Genomic DNA, 24,161 nt, shown 5'->3' with positions numbered 1-24,161 from the left:
GCCCCAAAACCCTGGAGCAGCGTGTCCACTCCAGTGTCCCAGGCAGGCTGGGTTCGCCACTCTGAAGACGGGTGGTTCCCATCCACTAGAAAGAACAGAAGCTTCTGCAGCTCCAGGTCCATGGGGAGAAGGGGTGATTGGGTTTAAGCTCCTGGCCCCAATGGAAGGCCCTTCACCTCTTACCTTCCTCAGGCCGCAGGTGCCGCTGTGCCCACGGATGGCCGCCAGCAGTGCAGATCGCTCGCCCTCTGCCTCCATGTAGGACAGTTTCACAGGCCTGCCCTCCGTAGTGTGTTCTGCTGTCTAGAATATTTACAATGTCACATATTTCACTGAGAACATGGAGAAATGCAAAGTGTAAGGCAGCTCATAAGAAAACCCACTCATGGGCCAGGTGCGGTGGCTCATGCCTGTAATCCTAACTACTCGGGAGGCTGAGGCAGGAGAATCATTTGAACTGGGAGGTGGAGGTTGCAGTGAGCCAAGAATGTGCTACTGCACTCCAGCCTGGGCCATAGAGCAGGACTCCGTCTCAAAAAAAAAAAGAAAAAAGAAAAAAGACACTCATGTCAGCTGAAGCATACAGGGTCAATTGGACACCCCTGCCTATGAGAAGGCAGACAGAAGAATCAAAGACTGCACAACTGGGGTAGTTTCAAACAACTGCCTGTTAATGGCAGACCATTCCTGCTGTTCATCCCAGCGTTCCGGAGCAGATGTGTGTGTTTACATCTTGCAGACCCAGAAGAGAATCCAGAGCCCTCACTAGCTAGTGCCTGACCTTGGACCAGGCCCCTTGGCCTCATTGTGCCTCAGTTTCCTCATCTGCACAATGGAAAAAATATCCCCTCATTATCAGCGTTGGTGTAGCATTTAAATGAGATAATACTTGTGGCATGTTAAGTGCCTAGGCAATGGGCAAGGCCTGTCCTAAAATTACTCCTGCATTACTGAAGAATGACAGTTCGCTGCTGCTGCAAATGCATATGGGAAAGAAGTGACCCATGTGCATTTGAATTTTCTCCCCCGTTCCATTGTTCAAGGATGATCATACACATGGTCCTGCCCCGGCCTCTCTACTCCTCTGGCCCTGTGGATGGACATTACTAGCTGTCACCTTTCCCAGAGGGCAGCCAGGGGCCAGAAGCCAGTGTGATTATCCTCACACCCATGCATTTTGGCCCTTTAGTAGTTGAGTACAAATATCTGGAGGAGTACGATGGGAATTCTAGTTAAAATGGAACCTATGTGGTATTCCTCACTGTTATCCTCAACCTGCCTCACCCCTCTGCTCCATGCTGAGACTCTGAGCCCTGCGCACTGAAGCAGGCAGGTGTGGAAGGCCTGCCCAGGACGCTCCTGTGGCCTGCTGGAGGCTGCCATCCTCACCTTGCGGAGACTGTCCTTCCCTCCAGCGGAGTGGATGGCTTCCATCAGGGCAGAGTGCAGGGATGTGTCTTTGGGGACTGGTCTCTGGACAACAGGTTTGAATTTTTTCTTTGGCCCAAAAATGGTGGGTGGCCAAATACTGTCTGTTTCATTTCCATCTGTAGAGATCACACTGGGCTTTTCCTCTCTTTCTAGGAGAATGCGGCTTTCTGTGCCAGACCCTCCTGGAGGGTGGGAAGGCTCACCGCAGCCTGGGGCACACATGGAGCCATTGGGCAGCTCCCTGCTGCAGGCCTGGGCATCCAACATGCATGGAGGGGGCAGGTCTGTACCGTCAGGTGCGTGTCTGGGCTCAGATGCTGAGCTGGCCTCCTGCTTACTTGTGCTTTGCTTTCCACTGAAACCACAGCTCTGTCCCACAGAAACACGGTCCCTCTGGGAAGACTGAACCAGTGAGAAACAGGAGCTTCTGTGGACAGCAGCATGACCGTCCTGAGTAGGCAACTTCCTGTGTGGGTCACTGACCTCTCCACTAGGAGGGGCTCCCACTGCTGAGTCTTCCCTGTGGTTGTCGGGAAGGGTGACACAGGGCCGCTGGGCACCATCCTTCCATCCTTGTGTCTCTGAGTGTGGGCTGGAGGTCCTGTCATCTTTCACAGTGACAGGCGGTGCAGCCAGCACTGGCACGGTGCCCGCATAACCCTTCTCAGCATGACCGTGTGGCCTCACCACATCGGCGTGGACTTTCGGGGGTCCTATGCGCTTGGCAATGGCAGAGGCCACATACTGGCTGGACGTTCTTCTCTGAGGCTTGAGAAATGTGACTTCTGCGGTGTGAGCTGCTGGCACCTTCACATGACCCATGCCCACAGTGGGCAGCTGGCTTCTCCTCTCCTCTAGGGGGTTCCGGCCCTCGTGGAGGGTAGACTGCTGCTGGAGCGATATTGGCTTGGGGTCTGCTTGGATTCTGCTCTCTGAAGGCTGCATCTGGGTGGGCACAGGGGTGGAGGGGGGTCCCCTGGCAGAGCTCTCCGAGGGCTGGCCCAGGTGTTTTTCCGTAGAGTTGGACCTCCAGAACTCTTTGACTTTCCCAATGGGCTGAGATTCTGCTTCAGGCACAGATGAAGACAGGGAAATGATCCTGATGGCGGTGGCATGGGGACTCACCAGGTTCCCCAGCTCATCAATCTTAATGGCGCCAGTGGAGAGGGACACGTCTCTGTCATAACATCGCATTTCTGACTTTGGAGGAATAATTTTATATGTTGTGAGGCCGTGCTTAAGTCCATAGCTTCTCCCCGGGTTTTGGCCTTGCTGGTGCCATGATGTTGGTGCCAAGGCAGCGTTTTTACAGTTGCCCTCCTTTTCATTCACTGGTTGGGAATTCTCTCTCTTCGTGGCCTGAGTGCTCTCCCCATCAGCACAGCCATACGCCTTGTCTTTCACTTTTGCATTTAGGGTGTCTGTGTGAAGATTTGAAGCAAAAGAAGTCACCCTAGGCGCCGTTTCCATTAGATCCCCATCTTTATGAATGTTGGATAAGGCCACACGGATTCCTTTTCCAATGTCACGGGAAGTGGGGTGCAGGGCAGGTACCACTTCCCTCGCCTTTCCATGGGGCTGGCTGTGCTCAGCCTGAAGTGGCGTCAGGGAGGCTCTCCTGCTGGAAACACCTTCTGAATCAAAAGACCCAGCATTGTTGTTTCTGTTGGAAAACAACCCCAAATCCACAGGATCATCTGAAACTTCCCCTATGAATGTTACTGGGATTGCATCCGTGTCTCCGTGAGGAATCGCGGCATCCTGTGGGCAGTGGTTGGATGCACCATGGATGGAGCTGGTGAGGGAGCTGGTGTCTGTTTCATAGCTGTCTTCCATTTCTGCAAAGAGGGACAAACACAAATCACAGATGTTTCCCTTGCCAATTACTTAGTGTAATTGCAGCCACAACTTCGATTTCCCTGGGGTTACTTTTGAGTACATTATGTACATAGGTTTGAAAATGTTATTTGGGTTTGTCATCTACATAATATGCCCGGGGCGAGAATCTCAGCTTTTGTTACTCAACACAGCTGTTTGCAGACCCATGATGCTTCAAGGCAAGGTATTCAGTTACAATACGCTGCCAACACTCTTCACTTAAAAAACTGATTCTAGATCCAAGCCTCTGGAAAACCTGTCTCAACACAGGAACATGAAAGTGAGTTGTGGGTTTTGACCTCCATGTTTCTCATGTCTGCCAGAAGCACAACAAAATCTAGAGGACCACTGGCTCTAGCTTTAACTTCTTCTTCTTCTTCTTTTTTTTTTTTTTTTTTTTTATAGAGATGGGGTTTCACCATGTTGGCCAGGATGGTCTCGATCTCTTGACCTTGTGATTCGCCCGCCTCAGCCTCCCAAAGTGCTGGGATTACAGGCGTGAGCCACCGCACCTGGCCAGCTTTAACTTCTCAAGGAAGCAGATACCTCAGCCTCGAGTATCTCAGAATTATCGTGGCTCTTCCAAGCACGATACTGGTCATGGGGTGAGAACCTGCGGGACATACTACGGCTGATTCAGATTTTTAGCACTGTCAACTACACATTCTCAGGACAGAAAACTGAAAAGTGAGTCAGACAAAACTACTAGTCAGTTCTGCAGTCTGTTCTCTTCTTTCTCTCTTTTTGTTTTAAGGCGTGATAAATACCTAATTTTTAGTTTATTTTCCACATGTGCATTGGAGAAGATAACACAACTCCTTTGTCTGAAAGGTTCCCTAGTTGTTTACTGCAATTACTTGCCACCTGCTTTGGCCTTGCAGTGTTATTTCCCCAAAATAAATCAACATAATATCAATGCCATGAGATGCTCCATTAAAAACGGCTTCACTGTGGTCAAAAGGCTGAGGATATCTCATTAAAAGATATGACATATATTAGCAAATTAAGGGAAGTCTTCATGAGGAAATTTGTTTCTTTTTTGCTACCCTTTTTATTCTTAAACATGTGTGGCAAACTTTTTAATGGACAAAATTAGTAGCATTCAGAGCACACTGTAGGCAGCTGCCGGATGTTTCCAGGTACTGCTTGGCAGCCCAGATAAAAAGCAGTCTACCAGAAACCGTGTGCTTCACATCCAGGCTTTCACCAAACTGACCTGGAATTCCTTCTGAAGGCTGTTTCCTCACACAGATATATCAAAGTATGCTCAGAGGAAGTTACTGTGGGCACCCACTTTGACGCAGCATAACATCAAAGCAGCAATCAGGTGGCTCTTACCTTCCAGGTCCTCATCAAGTTTTGCAAGGGTTTCATGGAACTGTCCAGTAATTAACAGGTCTTCATCATTTGAGGCTGTGGCAGCTTTTTCAGTTCTAGGGAAGACCAAAGAGGAGGGGGGAACACTCAATTTCTCTTACGATTGATTTAATGTACTCCTTTCCAGGAATATCTGAGGATAGAACAGCTCATACTCAAATTCAGGCAGTCACACACTCACTGTACTACTGCTGTCCTCGGAATTACCGAGACACAGATTGTATGTTCATGGGTGTGTGTGTCCCCCATGTGTGTGCATGTGTGTGGGATGCATGTAGGGTATTGTGCATGTGTGAAGTATGTGTCTTGTATGTGGTTTGCACGTGATATATGGTGTGTGTCCCCCATGTGTGTGCATGTGTGTGTGGGATGCATGTAGGGTACGTGCATGTGTAAAGTATGTGTCTTGTATGTGGTGTGCATGTGATATATGGTGTGTGTCCCCCATGTGTGTGCATGTGTGTGGGATGCATGTAAGGTATGTGCATGTGTGAAGTATGTGTCCTGTATGTGGTTTGTATGTGATATATGGTGTGTGTCCCTCATGTGTGTACACGTGTGTGGGGGATGCGTAGGGTGTGTGCATGTGTAGAGGAAATGTTTTGTATGTGGTGTGCATGTGATGTATGGTGTGTGTGGCCCCAAAGTGTTACAGTAACCAAACCACACACAGTTTTATTCGCTCTGCAGACTGAAGTCAAAGTTTTAATTCCACGGAACAAAAGACAGGTTCATGTGCTCCAGGATTTGCTTGCATCTCTGCATTGCACTACAGCAGTCCCCTGCACCTGGCAAGAAGGATTGAAGCCATCTGGAGGCCAAGCATGTGCACATGGCTGGGGGCTGGTCCATCTCCCCTCCACACTGCACAGCCTGGCTGTTCCTCGGCACTTGGGGATTGGAGGGCAGTGTCCTTCGAGGTCGCAGTGATAGAGGCTGCATACCTCTGGCGCAGGATCCTCTTGCTGTGAGGAGCCCATGGGGAGGGTTGTGTGGGGCTGCACGGGGGAGTGTTCCCAGAAGTCCCACCAACTTTATAACCTCAGCCTCCATCTGTGCCCACCCTAGCAGTGGCCCACCCTACCAGACTCAGAAATGGAGACATTTCACTGCTCTAATATCAAGACTTTTACAGAGTCTACGTTTACTTGGGCTTAATTCCTGCCCTGGGTGGGTGATAGGGACCAGATAACGCCACTTGCAGAGCTGAACTCCCTGGGATCTTGAACTGGGACATAAAGACAATGAGGATGGCCAAAAATCCTCACAGCAACAGTAAAAGGAATAACTGCTCCACCCTTGACCCCGCAAGCCCCTTCTCAAGGGCCTCCTCTCAGGCTCAACAGGAGGAAGCTCCCAGCAGCGTGAGGCCTGCCTGCATGCCTTGCACCAATTATCTTATTATAACCCTCACAAGCAGTTTTTCACGTAGGTAGTGTTGCTGTCACTGTTGTAGAGAGACGAAACCATGTACAGAGAGACTACAGAGCTGCCCAGTTCACACTGGCACCCAGAACCAGGCCTGCCTATCCCAAAGCCCAGGAAGGACCAGCGGCATCTGGGGGCCACAACACAGAACGTGGCCCCCGTGGCATGGCACAGCCAGGAAGATGTCAGCTGGCCTGCTCAGAGAGCCGGGTCTGGCATTATTTACGTCACAGGGACAATGGCATCTGTGAGACAACTGCTGCCAAAACAATTTAAAAACTGTCTTTGCAAGGGCTCTTGCCTCTATTTTCCTATTGTGCAGAAAACACAGAGACATGTCTATGGCAATTGTCTATCTTCAGTGGAAGCTGGAGGTCTGTTTTCCGCTGATTGTTAAAAATTAAGGACCAATTTCCATCATTGCTAATCAGGCCCAGATAATGATGCATGAAATAAGCTTTGTACAATCCTCACGTAGCAAAGTTTTTATTCTGATAAATGAGTCTTTCTTACTTGGTGACTATGTCCATTTGGGAGCCAGGAAGTGGCTTCCAGATTAGTTTCAGCTAATGTCCTCTGACAAGCTACACAAAGGGAGATGTGTGTGCATGTGGACCCATTAATAAGGACCACAAGAGGTGCATGACTGTCTTCCCTGTTGCTTTTGCCATGGACTTTAATTATGTGAACGCACTTTACTAAAGCTGTGCTTTTCTCTTGCATGAAATGTGATGGTTTAAATACATTTAAATTTTTAATAAAAGCTATGACAGAGAAAAATGGAAACTGCTATATAAAAGAGCAGTCTGAAATGGAAACAGATTTAAAACTTGGAAAGTTGGAAAACTTTTTAAATGCTTGCTCTTAGTTTAGGATGCTTAAAGCCCAGCCAATACTTTTACTTCAAAGCATTTGCCTTTATTTTAAAGTATGCTTAATCACGTCACTATGAGACATGGAACAGAATGATAGCAAGAAGAATTTTAAAAAACAAACAAGATAAAAACACCACTGACTCTACCATTTTGCAAAATAGCAGAACAAATAAACAAACAAAAACCCCCCTACCACCACCACCACCAAAATCCCCCAAAAATCTCGCCCCAAGCTGATGAAGACGCAATGAATCTGAGACACCCACACTTGATGCTACAGGTTTTAACTGGGAAGCAGTGTGGAAACAGGCATCAAGAAACACACAAACAAAAATCACTTTATCTCTGTAAGAACTTTGGCCCATTAATCTCTCTTTTAATAATCTGCCTTAAGGAAATAACCCAACAGAAGGAAAAATACAAACACAACAATGTTCACTGGGTTCATGTAAGAATTCTAAAATGTCCAGAAGTAGGTAGTTTCCTAAGTTATTACATGTAAATTTCAAAGTGCATCAAAGTCAGTAAATATGATCATAAAGTTGACGTAGAAACACAGATCCATGCTTATGCTAGCATGTTATATGAAGAAATCAGCACACACATATATGGAAACATTGTGATAATATAAAAATAGCAAGTACCTTTGGAGAAGTGGGGTGACAATTCTAGACAAGAAACCAACCAGAGTGACTTATTGAAAAGGATGAATTAGGGTGACTATGTTACCCTTTTTCTTTAGAACTGTACTTGTTGGAGTTCAAAGCGGCTTGAGTGATAGAGCAAATTTTTAGCCAGCAAAATTCAAAAGGATATTTTTGTACTTTAGTGAACAAGGATTCTTTCCTGCAAAGGAGTTTGTATTTTTCTTACTCTGCACGCAGTATGCACTTTATTTTGTTACTGAGCCCTTAGCGATCTTAGTGTGTGGCTGTCAGCCTGAAACTGTAACAGGCTGCACAAAGTCTGAACAGTCTCAGCCCTTCGACACGTTCCTTCTCCCAGGCTCCCGGCTCACTGCCCTACAGAACTGCAGGAGGCCAGCTCCAGGCACTTGGGGTTGCTTCTCAGCTGGTTTCACCCCTACCCACCAGTTACAGCTGCCTTTCTAGAGTCCGGGGACCCTGTGATCAATCCTAGTCCTTCATCCCTGTGTTCTTTCCTGTCCAGCTCCCTCCTGCCATTGGCTTCACTCGACACTGCAGGGTTGCCCTGGATGCTGCCATTTGGTTCCAGGCTCTGCTGGTACCTCTGCATCCCACCTCTGCTCTAGTTTCGCTCCTGACACTTCAGTGTGGGGCTGGCTCCTCGGGGACCTGCTTGCCCTGAAAGAAAGAGTGGACACAAGCTAAGAGCTCCCAGCCTGTGTGCACCGTGGTAAGGTCTGGCCACCAGGCAGCCCAGGACCTTGCTTGGTGTTTCTCCTGAAGCTGCCAAACTCCTGGCATCTCAGCAAAAGCCAGAGCCAATGGCAATGTATCAATTTTACTTTCCAGTGTAAGAAAGGAGGAGGGAGAGTGAGCGGTATTTTCCTTCCTTCCTAACTCCTATCTTCTTCTCTCCAAAGGGTTACTAATGGATTATAAACATTCCTCTCTCTTGGGTAAAATCACCAGATTTATGCCCTTAGTCACTGGGATTGGAGGAGAGCTCCCTGTGGGCTTAGCAGGGGAGCCTTAGGTATGTGTGCCTGAAGAGTTACCAGTCAGCAAGAAACATCAGCCTCTGTTAGCTTAAAGTAAACCTACCCAGATGTTTTTCTCCCGGGCTTCCTTCCCCACCCAACATATACCCCAATCTTTAGACATGTTCCTTATTGACAGTTTGTTCTGGCTTAAGACCAAGAAAATAAAATGCAAACATGGGGCAGACATTTTGCTATCAGGCTGCATGTGTTGAATAAGTATTGCAGAGTTATTTTCTCACATGGAGCTGGGGACTCTGCAGGGAACGTGAATGTTTAGGCTACTGCGGCATGCAACATGAGGGTCACAGCTCAGCACCAGCAAGTCTCAAACCAAGAAGTGGACCTGCGTCCTTGGGCCCAGCCTCTTGGGGTGCTCAGAGAGTGGCAGGGTGAGCGACCCACCCAGTGGGTGTGTGCAGGGCTTGCTGAACCTCTGCATTCACACCCAGCCTCCAGCAAAAACGAGAACTAGGGGCAGTCACATCCAGTTAGTGCGAGGAGCCAAAAGCGCTTTTTGATTTGCTGTTTTCACTTGCTATGAGGCAGAAAGGGCTGAATTGGACCAATCTGAAATGTACAAGATGGATTCATAGCACATGAAGTCACTTTTTTTTTTTTTTTTGACGAGGCTAGAAGAGTTTCCTTCTAGCAATTTCACAATGGTGCCGGCAAATCTGCCGATGCTCAAGTCCTTTGTATAAAATGGCATAGTAGCCGGGTGCAGTGGCTCAAGCTGGTAATCCCAGCACTTTGGGAAGCCAAGGCGGGCAGATCACTTGAGGTCAGGAGTTCGAGACCAGCCTGGCCAACATGGTGAAACCCCATCTCTACTTGCAATTTCCTTCTGCTAAGCAATTTAGTACAATGGCAGAATTAATGGAAAAAAAAAACAAAAACAAAAAACAAGTCTGAGAGGAGACAGACATTTCTTTTAGGTAGCAACCCAATTTGTTAATGACAACCAAATCAACTCCTGTGATTTCAAAACCATTACTTGATAAACTAAAGGCAAGAAGCCTGGGAAAATACACAGTTGACGACAGTCATATGTGCTTAACCTCTCCATTGTAATTGTTCCTGTATTAGCAAAGCTTCAGAGTCCTGGAACAATGGTGCCCAATACAACATGAGCCACGTATATAATATAAAATCTTCTTACAGTGATGTTAAGAAAGTATAAAGAAATAGGTAGAATTAATTTTAATAAAATACCCCAGTGCTTTCTGCCTGTAGTTAATACAAAGTGCTTTCTTTCCGCACCAGATTTGATGCATATTTTGCACTTGCAGCACGTGTCAATTTGGACCAGACACTCAGCAAGCGCTCAGCCACCACACACATGCTGGACATTGCTGCTCTCCAAGGTCTCACATGTGTTTTAAACACTCCTTTGTAAATGCAGTCACAAAGTTTCAGGGTTCTAGAAGGGGTCTGGGATGTAGAAAATGCTTCTAAATGATCCTGCAGTCACAAAGTCCTTATGCAATCCTCTCTCTGTATCTGAGGAAAGGGGCATTGGTTCTAGCATCTCCCACAGACAACAAAATCTGCCGATGCTCAAGTCCTTTGTATAAAATGGCATAGTAGCCGGGTGCAGTGGCTCAAGCTGGTAATCCCAGCACTTTGGGAAGCCAAGGCGGGCAGATCACTTGAGGTCAGGAGTTCGAGACCAGCCTGGCCAACATGGTGAAACCCCATCTCTACTAAAAATACAAAACTTAGCCGGGCGTGGTGTGGCGTGCACCTATTAATTCTAGCTACTATAGAGGCTGAGGCAGGAGAATCACTTGAACCTGGGAGGTGGTGGTTGCAGTGAGCTGAGATCGCACCACTGTCCTATAGCCTGGGTGACAGAGCAAGACTCTGTCTCAAAAAAAAAAAAAAAAAAAAAGGCATAGTATTTGTACATAATCTATGCACTCTTATATAATCATGAGCTGCATAATCACCTTTCAGTTAACAATGAAGTTTCAGGGTTCTAGGTGGTGCTAAATGTTTCTAAATGCTCCTGTGGTCACAAAGTTTCTACAGTTACCAGGTTTCAGAGGTTGGCTGGTGTGATCGGGGTCCCTCTGCACCTCTCGTTATGGGCCTTCAGTCCCATAGGCTCCTCATAGCCACAAGCCTGCAGGTGACGGCACAGCTCCTCACAAAGCACTTCTGCGGCCATCAACCCAGCATGCACTGACAAGTGGGGGCTGGGAAGGAATGTATGGGCTGCCAGGCTGAAACGGGGCACCCGGTACTCCAGGGAGGCTCCCTTCAACTGGAGAAGCTCTGCTCTCTACCTTTGGTGGCTCTGCACATGACTTCACTTATTCAATCTCTTTCATTTATTCCTCACAACATTCCTGCGTAACTGATGTTCCCAAAAGGAACCCTAGAACTCTGATTTTCGCAATAATTATACACAGTTACATAAATTGCCTGATTATAGCAAGGCTGCTTTCAGGATTCAAAAGTTTATAATCAGTGTTAGTTTCACGGTTCCTTCCCTACAGGTAGGAGGAGGTAATAGTCTCCTCTTCTTACCCATTCATCTCTCTCTCTCTGTCTCTCATATATATGTACAGACACACACATATACACACACACATACGCATACATATATACACATACATATATATACACGTACATATATACACATACATGCACATATATGCATGCACACACATATATGTGTCTATCTCTTTTCAAACACATTATAAAGAGGAAGATGATCAGAGTTAGGTACAGCTTACAAAGATTACCTAACAAATCAAATTTCTCCCCTTCCTCAGTCAGTTGTACATAACAATATCAGCAACAATAACACCAGCTACCATTTGTTGAAGGCTAGCAATGTACCGGGCACTATTGTAAGGGGAAGGTAGTGCCTATCTTGATTTTACTGACCAGGAAATTGAACCGTGAGGCAAAGTTACTGGGCACACCACTGCCAGCCACAGGCAGTTCCTTCCTAAGCAATCTAAACGTGAACTCTTCAATCTTCATGTGAAGTGGCTCTTTAAGTATTAGGAACATTGGCGGGGGTCATATGCAAGGGACAGATGCCTGTTGGAAGGGCTCTCTGAGTCCACGCAGTTCAGGGCAGAGCTGTGTGTGAGGCACACGGGATCTTCCCTGAGGGCCATGCCCAGGTGTCCCCAGAATGAAATGCGACCACCACATGCACATTTCTGTTATTCCTGTTCAGCTCTTGGGCTGAGTTCTTCCTCAGGAGTTTCTTTACTGGCTGTACTATGGTGAGGGGAAGACTCTGGGAGTCTGATGTTCCCTTTACAAGGTCAAGTTTCAATTGAGATTTATTTTGCAGTGAAGGATTACAACTGGATATGATCAAACGACTTGATGAAAAACACATCCTTTTCAAGTTGCAGCAGCACATGTAACACGTTCCAGTTATTACCAAGCATTCACACTTGCTCTTCTTAGAAGCATGCTATTTATTCTTGAGACTCTTCAGTTGAACGCCTTGGCTCCAAGGACACTGAATGGAACCCACTGATGCTGCCACATATGCAGCAGAAGCTGCAACAGCGCAAGGCCAGTCAAGCCTCTAAACACAAAACCCAAGCAGTGAAGATGCCACTTGGCTAGGACGGTTTTTAGCTGCGGTCAGCTCAACGTGGCTCTCTCCTTGGACAGGGGGCAGAGCTCCTGAGGAAATGGCATTCGCCTCCAGCTTGTTGATGTGTGAACCCAGGCAAGCCTAGCCAAAGGAGTCTAGATGACTTTGACTTTTGCAGGGTGCAGAGAAAGGAGGAATAGCTAAGAAAACTAGAACATAGCGATGTGGACCTTACACGTGTGGGTCTTCCCAGGTGATAAAGGGTCTTAAGGCTGTTTCCAAGCAGTGTTTAGTGAAAACCCAAGTAACAGAGGGGTGGCAATAAAGATACCACCTTGGCCAAGTTGCAAACCATGAGCAATCCTCATTTTCCTGGTGACTGGCACTATAGCAGAGACTTTCAGCAGACACTTCCAAGGTGTCTGGGACTGTCGGGGACAGCTTCACAACCTATCCATCTCCACGCCCAGTCTAGAGGCCTGGCCTTGCCAGCTGGCCAGCCAGAGGGTGACTTCCGCTTTGCCTGAGCCCCTAAGGCCTGGCATTCAGAAGGAATAGAGAGGGCTCATGTCACAGCCAGGTCCTGCATCTTCTCTTCATCGTTTGCCACATAAGATGAACATGGGTTCTGGGGGCACAAATGGGCAGCTCAGGATGAGGTGTGGAAAGCAGGCATGGGGGTCATCCAGGATAGGGCCAGGAGGCTGGACTCAGGGACCAGACACAGGGCACCAGGAACAGTGGTCATGCCCTCTTTGAGCGGCCTCCACTTGAGCAAGGTGGTGTTGGGTACGCGTTTCAGGGGCACAATGAACGAGGAACTCATGGTGCCAACTGGGGACGCTCTGTCAGGCCTTTGCTCACACTGCCTGTCAGAAAGCCTCCTCTTTACTCTTGTTTCTCTTGATCACTGGAGTCTGAACATGGATGCCGTTTAGTTCTGATAGGGTTCTTCTGTGCAGGTGGCCAAGGTCAAGGCCACACTCCTGTGACCAGTGGTGGGTTCTGCGCCCTCATCAGTTCACACCAGTTGACTTTGAGTCAGGCCCCAGGCATGGGTCCTCACTACAGGGATCAAGACCACCCCACTGCGTGCTCCATCAGGCCACACCTGCGTTCTGCTGCCTGGGCAGCCCCCACAGCCCGTCTGACTCCAGTGCTGCCTTTACCACCCCCGTGCCGCCTAAGCATTCGACAGGGCTCACAGCAGATGTGAATGCAGAGCCTGTCCCCGAAACACACTATTTTCGTGAAAAAAGGCAGATTCTCTCTACATTCCCAAATTTATGTGTGAATTGATATTTTTCAAGCCATACAGCACAGGAAATACCTGAGTAGCTGCAACTATATTCCAAAGTTAGCAAATAGGCAAGCAAAACAATCTTGTTTTCTCCCAAACAGAAGTGGAAAAACCGATGCACCCTTCAGTCCTCAGGAGGGTGTATGTCTGGGAACAGGCCACACCCAGCTTGCATGTGTGTTCCGTTTCACCCTGAGTACTTGAATCTGTCAACAATATTTACAATCTGGGAGACTTCACATACAAATCTAGATTTCTGGCTTCTCTTCAAAAACTGGCCACACTGGGTTTATAACCCACAGGGTGACAGGTGGACAAAGGAAGTAGGGCTGCTCTCTTTAGAGAAAGCATGTGTTTTCTACACTGCCTGGCCCCTAAGGCATCCATGTTTGCAACTCCTACATTGCACTGAAGGAGCTGCTTTTGAGTAATCCTGAAATTTATTGGAAATAATGTATTTGGGGAAAAAATGTGATATACCATGCTGAAATCCCCGAATATGTCTAATTTGTCAGTTGAGCTAATTCCCATAAAAAGAAAAAAAACCTCAAAACGGTACCCAAAAAGCTATATTCATTCTATGAAACCCCCCTACCCTCCAAAAAAAAAAAAACTATTTTTTTTTTCATCATTCCATGCAAGAACAGAGTCAATTCCAACTCTTGGGCAAATAACCCAGCATCACAGACAGGGCTGAGTGACTCAGAGATCACCTTCATCTTCATCTGACTGATGAGCTGACCACAACCCAGTGAAGAAAAATGATTGTCCAAGGCAATTCATGGGGTCCCCATTTCCTAAATGAAGAGCATTGGTTCTGACAATGGGTCCTACTTGTTATACATGCAACATGCATGGTGTCATCTGTGCTGGGCTTTTCACAGGCTCATCTGATAGACAGGTGGCATATCTGCACTGTGTATGATCAAAAGGTAAGGCCTGGCAAAATTAGGTGGACTCTTAAAGGCCAAACAGCCAGGTAGCGGTGGTGAGATTCCACTGTAGGTCTATCAGGTTCCCAAACTCCCTCCTTCCCGACCACAGCACTCTCAAATTCAGTGGCACCCCAGAGATGAGGGCAGAAAAACATGCCATGTTCCCTGTTTGCATAAAGCATCGGGTTCCAAAGACTCAATGATTATCCTGGCTGTGGCCATAGTCAACATTAGCCCACATTATTTGGATAGAAATCAGTAAGATTTGACATCAAGGGTCAGTACCAGCAAAGCAAACAATGAGTCCTATGGGCAGCATCCCTCGGGGTGCAGAGTTACCCATGTCTGATTAGTTTCAGATGTGGAACGCAAACCTGTGCCATCCCCATGCAAACGGCAGAGCAGGCTTGGGGATTACTGAAGAAAGCGGTTTTTCTTTATGTTAAATGACTAAAAGGAAAAAATGCCATAATTTTCCTCTATTCTCACAGATATAAACAACACAGGCTAACCTCAGCAAAAATCCTGTGTGGGGTAGGTAGGAAGGGCCCAAATGCTGCCTTCGAATTTCTTTTCTGATGAAATATAAACTTGGTCTTGGAGTCATCCTTAGAATTGAAGAGCTATACTTTAAAGTTATTAGGGAGTGTGTATAACAACATGGGGAAGTGTTCATGACAAACTGTTAGGTATAAAGAAATATAAATTATTATTGATAAGACAATGACACTAACCAGATACGGATTTGTGTGTTCATATAAATAGGCTTGGAACAAAACCTGAAAAATATATTATGAAAGCATTTATTCATTTTAGTGACTGGCTTATAAACTATTTCATTAAATCATTTTATCTTATTATTATTATTGTTATTTTTGAGATGGAGTGTCTGTCACCCAGGCGGGAGCGCAGTGGTATGATCTCAGCTCACTGCAACCTCTGTTCACAGCTTCAAGCGATTCTCCTGCCTTAGCCTCCGAGTAGCTGGGACTACAGGCAAGCACCACCATACCCAGCTAATTTTTTGTGTTTTTAGTAGAGACGGGGTTTCGCCATGTTGACCAGGCTGGTCTTGAACTCCTGACCTCAGGTGATACATCCATCAGAGCCTCCCAAAGTGCTGGGATTATAGGCTTGAGCCACTGCACCAGGCCCATTTTACCTTACTTCTATTAACATTTCCATAATATTTATTTGATGAGTTCTTAAAGTTACCTAAAAGATGAAAAACATTGGCGGGCTGAAGAGACTCAACATACCTTTCTGTATAAGAATACAGAAAGGAATCCTGACAGTGTGTTGTTGGTACAGAGATGGACAAATACACTCGTGCTACAGAAAGAGCGCTGGAACGGAACAACATGACATGGGCACTGTCTGCCCACGGTGGGGACAGGAATCAGTGGGGAAAAATAGATCCTTCTTCACATCACAACCAAAAATAAACCCAGGTACAGAAGGGCCCAAATGTGAGAAAGCAACACTAAAAGTTTTACAAGAAATTCAGACTATCTTTAGTCTTTTAGGGTACAGGAAGGATTTCTTAAATAGGCAAAGATTATACACATCCGAGAGAAAAAGGAAAAATAAAATAATATTAAAATGTAAAGACAATCATTGTACAAGAAAAGAAAACATAGTTAAATTCAAGCCACAGACTTAGAGACACTCCATGTGCAAATAACTGACAAAGGAGAATTTAATAATCGAAAAAGGTAAACAACAATTTTTAATTTAATTCAATTTTTTTTTTTGAGACAGAGTCTTGCTCTATTGTCCAGGCTGGACTGCAGTGGTAGAATCTCAACTCACTGCAACCTCCACCTCCTGGGCTCAACCGATCCTCCCATCTGAGCCTCCAGAGTAGCTGGGACTACAGGCATGTACTACCATGCTCAGCTAATTTTTAAATTTTTTGTAGAGACAAGATTTCACTATATTGTCCATGCTGGTCTTCAACTCCTGGGCTCAAGCGATCCTCCTATTTCAGCCTCCCAAAATGTTGGGATTATGGGCATGAGCCAGCATGTTAGGACAAACATAACAACTTTTTAAAAAGGGGCAAAGGCTATGAAAAGGCAATTAATACAATATAAAACGCAAATTGCTAATGAATATATGACAAGATGCTCATCCTTCCAAATCAGAGAACTGTAAATGAAAGCTACATGAGATGCCATCTGACGCCTACATGCTGGCAAAGCTCAAAACGCCTACTGATCTTAATTACTGGCATCGGTGTGCGACAAGGAGACCTCACAGACACCGGGGGGCCAGCCAACTGTACATGCATTTCAGGTATTCCACAAAGCTGAAGATGAGTCTCTTTCCTGTCAGTTTTCCCTTCTAGAAAAGTCTCTACATGTAAATAGAGATACATGTTTCTTGCTCATTGTTTTCTGGCCCTGAAAAACTAGAACAATCTGTGTTCATTATTAAGAAAATGGGTAAATAAATGAACGAACAACACAGATACCATCATGGATCAATATTACTAACATGATGTTGAGGAGAAACATATACTACGGTGCCAAAGCAAACAGGCCACTCTTGCACAGTCTGTGTAAGTTCCCGCGGGTGCACGGACGCACAGAGCTCTTGCACAGTCTGTGTAAGTTCACGCAGATGCACGGACGCACAGAGCTCTTGCACAGTCTGTGTAAGTTCCCGCGGATGCATGGACGCACAGAGCTCTTGCACAGTCTGTGTAAGTTCCCGCGGATGCACGGATGCACAGAGCTCTTGCACAGTCTGTGTAAGTTCCCGCGGATGCACGGACGCACAGAGCTTTTGCACAGTCTGTGTAAGTTCCTATAGATGCACAGACACACAGAGCTCTTGCACAGTCTGTGTAAGTTCCCGCGGATGCACGGACGCACAGAGCTCTTGCACAGTCTGTGTAAGTTCCCACGGGTGCACGGACGCACAGAGCTCTTGCACAGTCTGTGTAAGTTCCCACGGGTGCACGGATGCACAGAGCTCTTGCACAGTCTGTGTAAGTTACTGCGGATGTACAGTTGCACAGAGACAGGACTGAGAGCAGCCGCCATGAATCAGCGTGGGGGCCCCTGGTACAGAGCAGGCTGCAATAGCACGTGCTGGATCCCGTGACAAAAGACCCTCCTTAGAGACACAGATGTGGCTGTGATTTCCGTACCCACCCGTCCTTCCCATGACTCACCTCAGCTGTGCGTTCTCAGAGCCATTCTTTTCCCACAAGGGGCTCTTCTGGGGACCCAGGTCCGGGGTTCCAGCAAGGTCCTGGTCACTGCAGTCCTCCTGGTCTGTGGCCCACTTGTCTTTGGATTTCATGCTGTCCTGCTGCGAGTCTAGAGAGACGATGTCTGAGGGGGAACTCATCACTCCTGAGTCCTCGGTCGTGTCCTCTGACGCGAAACAGCTGCCAACCGACACAGTCTCCTCCGCCTCTGACAGCACCTGCGGGGCTCCATCCGGGCTGCAGTGGCCGCCAGACCCCAGGGGCAGGCTTACTGGACAAGACATGGCAAGGACAGGTCAGCCCAATCCACCCCGGCGTCCACACTGCCTAACAAGTGTGACATCAATTTGTCGGCCCCCTCTGACATTTGGGATTTGGGGTGCTCAAAATAAAGGAAGACCCTCATTTAAATACTGCTGAATACCCCTGACACATTTTAACTCAGAGGGAATCATTTGTGCAAGATTGAGAACAAAATCTTCCCTCAAAAATCAGAATTTGATTAATTAGCCTTTTACATTGGTCTCTTCTCTATGGCTGCGGACAAGCACTTTTAAAAATTCAAACTAACATCATGGTGAATGCAATTGTTTTTTTGAAAACAAAAGTCTGATCTCTTGTTTCATGGAACTCGTGTAACGTGAGATCTTTAGAAAAACATTAAGAACAATTAGAGTTTTTGGAACTATAAGTAAGCAGACATAAATAATATCAGTTTGGAAACATCTGATGCATATTTCACATTTGAAATCTGGCCTAGAAGACTCTTGGCCCTACTCCCCAGCTTTTGGCTCCCCTTGCATTTTTACATGTGAGGCCAGTTTCTGTGGTTGAGGTGAACTGGCTCCTAAGCACTAAATGTGATTTGCCGCAGCCCTTTGGTGAGATGCACAGAGCTGCAACTTGCTCTCCACACCAAGTTCTGTCAAGCGTTAACACTAACGATGGGCAGCACCACGGCCATTGTGCACAACTACCTAGCTATTTGTACATACAATACATTAAGTATAAGTAGGGGGAGGTCATTATTCTTCTCTTACTGAGCGTTGAGATTCTCTAAAATCACCGAACCCTCTATGCATAGAGATGAAATTTGAAAGACAAAAGCACACAACTCTAGCCTGGATGTATGCTAGAGTTGTAATTGTTTTTTAATAGAAATAGATTTTAAACTTCAGACACTTCAGGACATATGATCTCAGCACTATTTAGGACAGTCCAGGAAACAAGGACTGTGTTTTGTTGCAGTCCCAGTGTATTTTGTTTTAAAGTCATTTTTCCCCTAAATAGTCACTGGATGCCCAGGGTGATTTAAAACTCCCCTGGGAGTGCTCACTCCACAAAATCACGCACTGGGAGTGAAGTGACGTCACAATTGCACTCAACATCACCAACATTTTAACTGGACAGGGGACTAACAACTCATCATCGACACCACCAAAAGAAAATCCATCAGGTGTTGGTTTGAGATTCCAAACAAAAAAACAAATGAAAGAACCAAAGTTTAAGAGAATATACATTTTTTTCACAAAAAAGCTCCCCGGTAAAGAACAGAACGAAAAAGAAGAACGGTTCAGAGCAGCACAAACACACGAGGGGATATGCTGAATGCAGTGATGCTGGTCTGCCGCAACCTCTCTCTTCCAGTTCTCTGCCCAGCTTTTGTGGCCAGACTCTTAATTCAAGGGCAAATACTGAGAAGAAACGTCACAGTGGCTCCCTGCTCCCATCACTCCTCTCTTACCTTCCCTTTTGCTGCCGTCACTGAACAATAAAGCCAGCACTTTTTTTCTGTCTCTGTTGTATACAAAAAGCACGACAAGAGCAAAGCTCTCAGGTCCAGAGACCTGGGTTCACGCCCTGGCAGAGGAAGGTAATGCTGCTGCCCACGAGGTCCCTGCTGCTGCCCGGGTTCACACCCTGGTAATGCTGCTGCCCACAAGGTCCCTGCTGCTGGCTGGGTTCACACCCTGGTAATGCTGCTGCCCACGAGGTCCCTGCTGCTGCCTGGGTTCACACCCTGGTAATGCTGCTGCCCACGAGGTCCCTGCTGCTGCCCGGGTTCACACCCTGGTAATGCTGCTGCCCACGAGGTCCCTGCTGCTGCTCGGGTTCACACCCCGGCAGAGGAAGGTAATGCTCCTGCCCACGAGGTCCCTGCTGTTAAGTGGGTGCCTGGATGCGAAGGGCCCTGTGACTAGGCCTGGGGACACAGATTTCCAATCCAAGCATGTGGGCTCTCTGGCACTCACAGCTTCTGAAGGGACAGACATGTACACAAAGAATGATGATGCTGTATGGTCACACCAACTCTTGGTGTGCTCCCATAAGCACAGTGTGACAGGCTGGACTCAGCAAGGTGATGGCACACAGTAGGGCCACACAAATGCTGGTTTAGCCTGGCTTACCCTTTTCCCACTCCAGGAATGATCACTCAAGTGTGAAGTGACCTTAACAAATGTGCCCTCTCCAGCCCTCTGCTTCCAGACCCTTGGAGGGGCCCTTGGAGCACCTGGCAAACACCCTCTAGAGGCACAGAACACATTGCGGGGCCGAGGGACTCCAGCCCTGCCTCCAGCCCTTCTCTAAGCCAGTTATAAGATCAGGAATGCTTGTCGACTCATATATACATATTTCTCAGAAATTTTGAGTCAAGAAAAAAAAAGGTTGAAAGCCTGTCGTCTAAATTAAGCCACCTGCAAAGCCTTAAATCAACATGGAGTGAGAGGTCACATATTTGGTGCACACACGTGTTAAACCATTTACAAAATGACTAATTCGAGTGCTATGACCAGAGCTCCCCTTTTGCCCAGGCCAGCCCTCCCGCTCTCCATATGGATAATCTTCCCATGGCCCATGTGGCCTGGCCACAGCCCTGCGACACCATTCATGCCATTGGTGCAGAAGCAGGTAGGGGGCTCTGCTCTCAGGAGGTTTATCTGCATCTAGGGAGAAGAGTCACACAGCGATTGAAAATGCACCTGTCTAAATGCTGGGAGGAGAGGGAACATGAGTGCAAGGCCTTCTGCAAAAGGGGTGGGACCTGGCCAGGAAAGACGGAGCAGGCCCCCAGAGTGATGCCGGCACCTGCTAGGAGTAGAGGGTGGGGCAGGTGGCCAAGGGGGAGCACCTGCAAAGGCACTGAGGAGGGTGATGGAGGCTGCGTGGGGAACCTTCAGGAGAAGCTTCCTGGTGGGCTGTCAGAGAGAGCACAGATCTGAAGAGAAGGGCAGATATTCCTGTGAAGCCCCAACCTGGGTTGACGTGGGTTTCAGGAGATTTCTGATCACCCCTTTCTGAGGTCTGCTCTGTCCTGGGCATCTTTTCTTTGCAATCAGACAAGCCCATCTCACTCACCCTGCCCCGCCCCCCACAACGTCTCTTTTTTTCTTCGGCTGGTTCCGATGATTAACCCCATGAACTGTAACATGTTTTGACAATTTCTGAATGAGATAATGGTGCAGGAGATTCTTCCTTCATCCGTTCTAAACGGAAACTCAGAATATAAAAGGAAAACGTGAAGCTGCTTGGGCTGTGCTGAGGTTGGGGGCCCAGGTCCTGTCCTCCAGATCCTGTGTCTGTCCCATTTCCCACCCACGCTCCAGCCCCTGAGGGGCTTCCAGCCTGAAACCCAGGGGCAGCAGGAGGAGGGCTGAATTAAGGGCCGAAATTGAACTCTGTGAACAATCCCCTTTCCCCTTTCTGTAAAATAAGCAATTGGTTCTGACGAGCTCTAAAATCCCTTCTAGGGTAGAACTGTTAGCAGTCTTTGAAACGCCGAATCAAAATACAGAATGTAAACACTCATTTTTACAATTGACCGGAGACTAATTAGGAATCTTTAAAAGGAATACAACATTGGCTTTGTCCTTTCTGCTATCTTCTGTCTTCCCTGAGAGGGTAAGTCATTATTTTTGAGTTAATTAATGCACTGGCAACTTTGCTATTCGTTTTTTTTTTTCAGCAAGTCTTTTCATTTTTATTACTCAAAAGACTTTCATTTTCTATTTAGCTTTCTGACTCTGTGCTTGCGCCTTCAACACTTCCACAACGATTTTCTGCTCCTCGACAAGGAAAGCACGCTTGATCGTGTCACGAACACATTTAGCACACATGGAACCACCAGAGACCCTGCTGACATGTTTCTTTGTTTTGGACAATCTCATAAGAACTTTAGGTCTTACAGCACAAACCCCTCGACGCCTGCCTGGGCACACACCACATGCTGATTTTGGTGTTTTCCCAACCTTCTTGGTATAAAGGTAAACAATTCTATTACCAGCGTTCTGGGAGAGCCTAGTTTTGTTAGAGGCGTTATTGTGGGAAAGCCTACGTCGGTATGTCAAATGTTGGGCCATTCTGAGTGCCTGCACACGACGTCCCTGGAAGAGGAAGAACTTTGCTATTCTCTTAAGGCATGAACAACCTTTTTGAACTAAAAAGTTATTACTGTAGGATTTTTTGCAAATGTGAAAAAACACACTTACTTTGTCTTTAGCAGAAGCCTAATATAAATTCATGATTTAATTCTCTTCTAAATGAATAGCCACGGAGCCTAAGTAAGGGATATTAACCCTTCTATTGTCCTCCACCCAAGTTATATAATCCATGGTTCAGATGTCATTACATATCTCTGAATGAGCTTTGGTAAATTCTCCAGCTCAAGTGTAAAGAAGAAAATGCTAACTTAGGGCTACTAGTTCCTCATGCTGAACGCAATATTCTCAGCTTGGTACTAGTTTTTCTTTTACAGAGTCACCAAAGAAAATCCCATCACTAAATATAAATATCTTCCAAATGATTTTGGAATGGATTCATTTTTATTGTTTTATTAAATGCAAATTAAAGATATCGTGTCCTATGATAATATGTTTTTTTTTTATGGTTCATTAAGAAAGGAGATTTCTCAAGAGCCAGTTTGACCAAATTTACATGGCCCAGAGAAAATGTTTCAAAGAAAGAAAAGCTACCTCACTAGCCCACACTGTTGCCTGTGGTTTCCACAGCCCACTCACAGCCAACAAGCAATGTGGCACTTCATCTCAACCTGTGCTTTGTTCTCTACACTCTAGGCGCTTGGAAGAAAGGGAAAAATAATCACTCTAATCTAGTGATACAAACTGACATAAAGCATTTCAACAATTTTTGGGGGGCAGGTGCGGTGGCTCACGCCTGTAATCCCAGCACTTTGGGAGGCCGAGGTGGGTGGATCATTTGAGGTGAGGGGTTTGCAATCAGCCTGGCCAACATGGTGAAACCCCATCTCTACTAAAAATATAAAAATTAGCCGGGTGTGGTGGTGCACACCTGTAATCCCAGCTACTTGTGAGGCTGAGGCAGAGAATCGCTTGAACCTGGGAGGCGGAGGCTGCAGTGAGCTATCGCACCATTGCACTCCAGCCTGGGCCACAGAGCACGACTCCATCTCAAAAATGAATGAATGAATGAATGAATATTTTTTTTGCATATCGCCCAAATAATTTTGAACATCATGCACCTCTTTCCATTTTTCGTTGACCTAAAAATTTCCATCACAAGTTCTGTTGGTTACAACAGAGGTACGTTTTAATTGTGTTGTAAATATTAATACCTTACAAATAAATGTTTTGCCATTTTAAAAGTATAAATAAAGAAATAGGAATATCGTAGTATTTTCATGCCCAGCCTCCTCCACTTAAAAACAAGGAATCGAGTTCTTCCTTTAACAGGCAGAGCTTTAGGGCACGTCTCTTCTTCCTTGAACTTAATTTCTATTTCACTACCTCACAGAATCTCATCCTAATTAAATGTACTTTATACTTGAGATTTTTTTAAATCAATCAAGTGTCTTTGTATAAAAGATGTATATAAGTTAAAGTGTAATTTTTATTTCCCCTCACCATAAGGCAGTTGTATTGAATTTCTTTAAACTGTTACACTTGTGCTAATTAATAGAAAACGGCCAACCCAAACTACATAAATGTTCTAGAAACTTTGACATTTGGTAAGCAAAAAGGTAAAATATCATTTGGAAATGCGTTTCATAAATGAGTGAGGCTTTTTCAATTAATTCCTTAAAAATGACTGGATTACTTATTGCTAGCATGAGGCAGGGTTTGACATAAATTCAAGTCATATTTTTCATCTTATAGATATAGGCACTAGGCAAAGTTTGTCATATATGAAGGTAAATTAAGGGACTTTTGTTATGTTTACATCATTCCATTAGGTTTTAAAAACTTTTCTTCTAATATATGTCAAAAATCAATTACTCTGTCATAAAAATTTTTTTTTTTTTAAAACATTTTTTTTTTTTTTTTTTTTTTTTTGAGACGGAGTTTCACTCTTGTTACCCAGGCTGGAGTGCAATGGCGCGATCTCGGCTCACCGCAACCTCCGCCTCCTGGGTTCAGGCAATTCTCCTGCCTCAGCCTCCTGAGTAGCTGGGATTACGGGCATGGTGGTGCATGCCTGTAATCC

The 24,161-nt window shown here is 46.2% G+C and overlaps 1 protein-coding gene and 1 pseudogene across 6 annotated transcripts in view; both read right to left on the bottom strand.

Annotated features, from left to right (window-relative positions):
• COBL (cordon-bleu WH2 repeat protein) overlaps window positions 1-24,161 on the bottom strand; it is a 288,288-nt gene that overhangs the window by 10,809 nt on the left and 253,318 nt on the right. For all 6 annotated transcript variants that reach the window (XM_032244191.1, XM_032244196.1, XM_032244192.1 and 3 more), the window contains 4 exons: window positions 17,664-17,973; window positions 4,648-4,742; window positions 1,390-3,269; window positions 184-303 (listed from right to left, as the gene is read on the bottom strand). In XM_032244191.1, the coding sequence (XP_032100082.1) occupies window positions 184-303; window positions 1,390-3,269; window positions 4,648-4,742; window positions 17,664-17,973 (2,405 nt within the window). The remainder of the gene's footprint in view (window positions 1-183; window positions 304-1,389; window positions 3,270-4,647; window positions 4,743-17,663; window positions 17,974-24,161) is intronic.
• LOC116527312 lies at window positions 21,092-22,516 on the bottom strand (annotated as a pseudogene).

Source organism: Sapajus apella, unplaced genomic scaffold (assembly GCF_009761245.1).
Source record: "Sapajus apella isolate SASKATOON/1434 unplaced genomic scaffold, GSC_monkey_1.0 scaffold54, whole genome shotgun sequence".
Lineage (NCBI taxonomy): Eukaryota > Metazoa > Chordata > Mammalia > Primates > Cebidae > Sapajus > Sapajus apella.
This window is presented reverse-complemented; position numbering and strand designations above follow the sequence as displayed.